General features: G+C 36.6%; 1 protein-coding gene across 1 annotated transcript; it reads left to right on the top strand.

The window, feature by feature from the left end:
• The first annotated feature begins 5,539 nt into the window (after positions 1-5,539).
• On the top strand, positions 5,540-6,469 carry LOC110199472 (olfactory receptor 4P4-like). Its single transcript, XM_020974345.1, has one exon. It carries the CDS (start codon positions 5,540-5,542, stop codon positions 6,467-6,469), a length of 930 nt encoding a protein of 309 aa, XP_020830004.1.
• Positions 6,470-7,201: the final 732 nt, after the last annotated feature.

Here is a 7,201-nt window from a genome sequence, read left to right as displayed (position 1 = left end):
CGGGATTGCTCTAATTTTTAAGGAGTATGTTTTTTTCCCCTCTGATTCCAAGTGAACATTTCCTTCTTTAGATCTTTTACCTATAGCTCTTTGTTCTGTACTCAGAAAAATATAAATTTCTTCCAAATATCATCTCCATATACTTGAAGCTATCATGCTCACCTTGAGTCTTTTCTTTTTCAAGATCTTTATGTTCTGTTGGTTTATGGGGTCCTCATGTGACTTAGAATAAGGTTTTCTAACCATACTGGTAGCCCTGCTCACACCATTTTTCAGCTTATCAATATCCTTATTTTTTTTTTTTACGCAATTGGGGTTAAGTGTCTTGCCCAGGGTCACACAGCTAGTAAGTGTCAAGAGGCCAGATTTCAACTCAGGTCCTCCTGACTTCAGGCCCGGTGCTCTATCCACTGTCAATATCCTTTTTACACCTTGGAACTAAGATTTGGACAGTGTAGATGAGTCCTGACAAAGGCAGGATACACTGAAATTAATATTTCCCTGTTCCTGGTAGCTCTACCTCTATTGATGCAGCCTAACATTACAACAGGGTTATGAATGCAACATCAAATAACTTATGTAAACTTATGGGTTAGTAAAATCCCAAAACTATTTTATTAAAACAATGTGCTCTAGCCACGTATTTTTATTTTGCATTTATTAAATTGATATTTTGAACCTAAGTGCTAGAATTTACATATATCCTTGATGAATTTCAATTTACTCAATATAGCCCAATGTCCAAATCTAGTTGAATAATGTCAAAATGTAATTAGGAAATATTTAATAAAGCAAATTTTAATAATGCAATATACAGCAAAACTCCATGTGTTGTGAGGGCTGTTCCCCCCCTTTCCCCCATATGTCACATGGGGATTTCATTGTGTGGTTCAAAGGGAAACAGAATAGACATTTCTAGCCTCTTCTTCCCACCACTCTTCTTCAAGGGAGACCTTCATTTCTGCCAGGAGGGGAAAGAATCGACAAATGCTACAGAACTGCAGGAGTAAAGGAAATAATTGGTGACACATTCACCTCCAGGGGTTGGGAACCTACAGCCTCAAGGCCACATGTGACCCTCTAGTCCTCAAGTGTGGCCTTTTGACTGAATTCACAGAACGAATCCTTTTGAAGTTTTGATTCGGTCAAAAAACCACACTTGAGGACCTAGAGAGCCACATGTTACCTCAAGACCACATGTTCCCCACACCTGAGACCATACTCAAAAGAGCAATATGGAAACTAATGGGAATTTAAACTCATGGGAATAAAATCAGATGCCAGTGGATTAAGTAACTTTTTTTTTTAATGTGACCATGCCTACCTTGGTATTGGCCTGATTGGCTCAGCCACAAGGAAGAAATAAAGAAAAATTCTGTTTATTTTCTGTCTCCATCTGCACCATCTAATACATAGACTCCTATGTTTGTATGAAACTCCCAGATGTAGTTCTAAAATTCTGAATAAGAGTATGACTTGGTAGTGCATACAGTTGGAAGGGGTTGGGACTGGTCAGCAAAATGTACCTGATACCTGCTAAATATATCTGACAGGAGCCAAAAAGGAAAAGGAAAAATGATGTCCCCCTTCACCAATTTTTTTCACTGTATTGTAAATCTACAATTTGATAGACTGCTTTGAAGTGCCTCTGGGAGTCTATCCCCTGATCCCCACACACACCTTTAAAATCAAAGCGTGCTAGATAAAGATTCCTAGTTGTTTCTTTCATTGCAAAGTTTGATGTGGACTCCAAAGGTATGGGCACCTATTTGTGCTTCTCTTGACTCCTGTCTCAGAGAAAAAGGCATATTTCTTGGCCCTAAGTCTCCCTTGACACATTCCAGCAAATGAACACTGCCCAGAAGACCTTTTCCTTTTCCAGGTGATGAAAGAACCATCAAATGCAGTACGTGTACATCATGCAGCTCTTTTTTTTTTTTTGAGACACCATCTAAATAGACATCTGTTAGGAAAGATGGGCGAGGAGGCAGTATAGGCTTCATGACAGATTTTTTTTTGTTTTAATGAGAGGACATCCTGAATGAACCAGCCTTGTCATCTGGAGCAATGTAAGTTCCTCCCTATATACATATACTTTTCACTGCTTTTGGTCCTATACTAGTTGCTATGCTATATATGAGACTGCTTACTTTAGAACACATTTTGCAGACTTTTTTATATATTCATCTAAAATTCCTTCAATATGGACATGATTAAGACAAGAAAAGGATTGAAACTTTTGTAGAGACAACTATGTGGCCTCCACACTTGTGGAACCTTAGATCAGTCAGGGATTTGGAAAGGCTTCTTAATGGGTGGTGGGATTGAACAAAAATCATGCATTAATTGTGGCTTTCTCAAAATTTGGGGCATTAAATCCTTTAAGATTCAAGAAGGGAGGGGCAGCTGGGTAGTATAGGGGATGGAGCTTCAGCCTTGGAGTCAGGAGGACCTCAGTTCAAATCCAGCCTCAGACACTTGACACTTATGAGCTCTGTGACTGTGGGTAAGTCACTTTAACCACAATTACCTCACCAAAAAGCCAAAAAAAAAAGGATTCAAGAGTAGAAGGAGGAAGTTTTATCTAAATTTTATAATTGCTTTATCACATTCAGCATTACCATAATGCTCTTCCCAAAGAAGCATTTCACGTAAATAATATTGTGGCATGTAGTTATTAAGTGACTGAAATACACAAGGTATCATGCAGTGTGGTTCAATAATTGCATATTAAAAAAATTAATTTAGTTGTGACCACTGACAGATATTGTTTAAATATCTGTCAATACCAAGTTAAATCACTTAAACTCTAGGTACTTTAGGAAACTTTAAAATGACAAACTTCAGAACAGTTGCCAATCTGCCTTAGCAAGAGGACTTTTCTCTATGGAGTTTCTCTATACACAATCACAAAGACAAAACAACAACAAAGTGCTAATAATAAAAACATAGCTACATCCCACAGTTTTGAGGAAAATTAATATTATATCATACTAATAAATAATTATCAATTTATGATATATTCTTTTCTTCCTATTTCTGTTAAAATTCTACTCCTGAAAGGTTAGTCAGTCTCTGAAGGGCATGACTAACTGATAAGGTCACTCTTTGCCCCAAAAGCACATGTTCACTAACTAGGTCAGGTTGGAATGCAAGCAGAAGTAAATTCTGTTCTGAAGTATCAATGCTTCTCAAAAATACAGAATTAATTCAATTGAATTAAATTATCTTTGTCAAGTGGCCTTTGCTCAAGTTCTTTATCACCTTTTCCAAGAAGCTATTGGGCCCTAGCTTTCTTCTTGTGTGAGAAAATACAGTATTTATCTATATCCCTTAGCCACTTTCCACAACCCAGAAAAGAAGAAAAAAAAGTTTGATCCTTCCACTGAATGCCAGAGTTGGAATGTTCTTTGAGGAGATCCAGCATGCAGAAATGTATATGCGTTTGATTTCTCTATTTATTTTGCTTCATCTCTTTCACTGTTTCTCTTTCTGTCTCTGGTCTCTCTCTCTCTCTCTCTCTCTCTCTCTCTCTCTCTCTCACTCACTCACTCTTTCTCCTCCTCTCAGTCTTTCTATTACTCTCTGTTCTCTCTCTCTATTTGTCTGCCTTGCTATTCCCTCTCTCTCTCTTCTCTGTTGTCCCTTTGCCTCTGCCCCCATCCCCTTTGTTTCTCTCTCTCTCTCTCTCTTTCTGTCTCTATCTCTAGTAGGCTTGGATTCAAAGAAACTAGATTAAATCTGTGCTTGTCTACTTTACAGTTGTGGGGACATAGACAATACTTCACCATTTAGAGCCTCAACTTTCTCATATGCAAAATGAGGGAAGCCATATAAGATTTCCTCTAAGGTTCCTTCCAACCTTGACTCCTCCCTCTCTTTCCCATTAATTAATTGCAATTCTTCATTTACTGACCATCTAGTTCATGGGTGCTTTAGATGAACCTACACAGAGGTAAGTGACAGGACATAATATGAAAAAATGCACAGCAGTAATTTCAACTTAGTATCTCAAGTTATCTGAATAAAGTTAACTATAGCCACAGTAAACTCACCCATCAGAATGAATCCCAGGTGTCTGTAATCTTCTGTGGTCTACAATAACTACGCATAGAAACGAGACTCTCACAGACGACCAGTACTGGCAATGTTGGTGTCTGTGTTATGGCTCCAATTTTTTGATTATGAAATTGCTTGCTAGAAAGATCTTTGCAGTTCTTCACCCCCAAAAAATATTACAGCATAGAATCTAAAATTTTATTAACTGACATAGGATAATAGAAGATTATGCAAATGAGAACAAATTCTTGCAGATCCTGGAAAGTGTGAACTATCAGAGTCTGGAATCAATAATCAATGTCATTTACCTAAGAGACAAAGAAAGTAAGAATAGAAGTGAGGGAAATAAATAGAAGAGAACAAAAAGGAAGAGAGGGAGGAGGAGAGACCCTTACATGTAGAAGAATTAGAGTAACATGGATACACCTAGTACACATAAAAAGAGATTGATAAAAAGTGAGGAGGTATGGACTGATGGAGAGGAAAGAGACAACACATCATTTGATTCTTCTCCACAGATCCAGTCTGGCCAGGCTTCGTTACCAATACTTCAGCTTCACTTGTCCCAAAACTTAAATATATCCGTACTCCACTCCAAGCCTATGATTTTTAGAAAAAGCACCCATGCTGTTTTCTGAGATCTTTGTAAAATTCTTTTCACTATATTGTTAAGTCATCCAATTTCTGAGCTCAACTTGATATGACAAGACCATTTGTCTGTCAGTTCTTCATCTTACATTTTGTCTTCATTCTTCCTTGTGGTAATTATTTAATGCCTTAGGTATCTATAATGAGTCATGGACTGTTAATTGATTTTGGGAGGTAGGCAGGCACAGGTTAAAAACTATTTATTTTTATACTTTAAAAATATTTTCCCATCTATTTATATTTGATATTCAAAAAGCATTCTCAAATCATTTTAGGATATCTTTCATCATATTGACTTTTAATAGTTTAAATATTCAATTTTCTCCTAAACATTGCTGTATTTTTCCTTTGTCTATTTACTAAATTAGAATGAACATATAATATTTATTTCTCTTACTTATTTTTCTTTACTAAATCAGTGTATAAACTTTGGCTTTGTCATGATTAAGACTACATAGTTAACAAGTTTTGCTATTAGCATCCTAATGGGGAAATATAAAAATCTTAGAGATTTTTTAAGTTGTCACAAATTTTAAAGATTATGATTTAAAAAAAAACACATGCATAAATGGATTTTAGTAGCATAGGCAAGGATACTAGTTGAGCTACCTGATTTTCAAAAAATTTCTAGGACCTAGCTGAAAAACAAAATTTTCTTTGATTTTCTCAAATGTAAAGCTACAGAATGATCCATTCTAATAATGCATTGTATATTTGAATCATCTGGGGATACACTTTACACCTACCATGATGCTGGTGATAATTTATCCTATTCTATGTGATTTCAGATGAATTAGAATTCTCCTGAATATATATAAAATATTTGAAGTACATGGAAAACCAGAAGAATGTCACAGAATTTGTTCTCTTGGGCCTCTTCAAGAACCAGGACCATAACATGATGTGTTTTGTAATCTTCTTGTTCTGCTATTTTGCAATTTTCCTGGGCAACTTTATCATCTTCATCACCATTACATGCAGCCATTTGATCCAACAACCCATGTACTATTTTCTATGTCATTTGTCCTTAATAGATCTGGCATATACATCTACCATAGTTCCTCGGCTCATCAGGGACTTAATTGCTAAAGAAAAAATCATATCCTTCATTAGTTGTATGACTCAGCTCTTTACTGCTCACTTCCTGGCTACTGTTGAGATGTTTATCTTGGTGTCCATGGCCTTTGATCGCTATGTTGCCATTTGTAAACACTTACACTACATGATCATAGTGAATCGACAGAAATGTAACACAATGATACTGATAGCCTGGGGGGTGGCCTTTTGGCATGCCATTGCCCAGATGCTCATGGTAGCTATGTTACCATTTTGTGGCCCTAATCAAATAGATCACTATATATGTGACGTCAAACCTCTCCTAAAACTTGTCTGTGCTGACACACATATTGCTAATATCTTAGTTATAGCTAATTCTGGGATGGTTGTGCAAACTACTTTTCTTGTCTTGGTGGCATCTTACATTGTCATATTATACAATCTTAGAAAGCACTCATCAGAAGATCGGTGCAAAGCCCTTTCCACTTGTGGCTCCCATATCATGGCTGTTGTTCTTTTCTTTGTGCCCTGTATTTCCACCTATATTCGACCTCCCAGTGCCAGCAAAAATGATAAGGAGTTTTCCATGTTTTATACTGTCATTGGACCCATGCTGAACCCTCTCATCTATACACTGAGAAATGCAGAGATGAAGAATGCCATGCAGAAGGTGTGGTCAAACAAAATGTCATTGTTATTTAAATGAAAAGATCAATTTTAATTTTACTGTTTTTCCCCCGTATGCCCTTGATGAAGAAATGGTTATTGTGTCACCAAATGTACATTAATGAGGATTAAAAGAAAATCCATCAAGTCCAAAGTCAAAACCAGGGACACATTGTTATCAAAACTTTGTATAACTGCTGGTGTTTGGCACCAGGCTTTGTGCAATTTAGTTACTTTACAAATAATATATTATGGAAAGTATGAACAAAAAGAATAATCTATCACTTTTTCTTCTCTTACATGACTCATCATCCCAAATCCAGAATATGTTCCTCTTTGAAGAATGACAAAGAAATGAGCTGTGACATAGGGCCAGGCTCTGTCTCTACTGAGAAGTAATCAAAATTTTTCTTTGATAGTTAAGTATTTCAGACAAACCCAGAAATATTGTATCAGGCCACATGCAAAGCAATTGAGATACAAAAGCAAGTAAAAAGAAAGACAGTCCTTGCCCTCATGGAACTTATACTCTAATGAAGAAAGACAATATGTAAAAGAGTGCTGACAATTTGGAAAGAGAGGACAGGGGGAGAACTATATCTATCTAGAGGTGCATGGCAGGAAAGGAATTCCAAACAGCAAAGAGCAGGAGTGATGGAATAAAAATGGCTAGCCTGGATACTTCTCTAAAAGGCATGTTGACTAATAAGACCTGACTAATAAGAGAAAGAGCTTCTATAAGGTAGTAGGTCTCTTCAAGGAAAAGAAACCA

The sequence above is a fragment of the Phascolarctos cinereus genome, unplaced genomic scaffold, assembly GCF_003287225.1.
Source record: "Phascolarctos cinereus isolate Bilbo 61053 unplaced genomic scaffold, phaCin_HiC Scaffold_9;HRSCAF=440, whole genome shotgun sequence".
NCBI lineage: Eukaryota > Metazoa > Chordata > Mammalia > Diprotodontia > Phascolarctidae > Phascolarctos > Phascolarctos cinereus.
The sequence above is the reverse complement of the archived record's forward strand: the minus strand, read 5'-3'. Positions and strand labels throughout refer to the sequence as shown.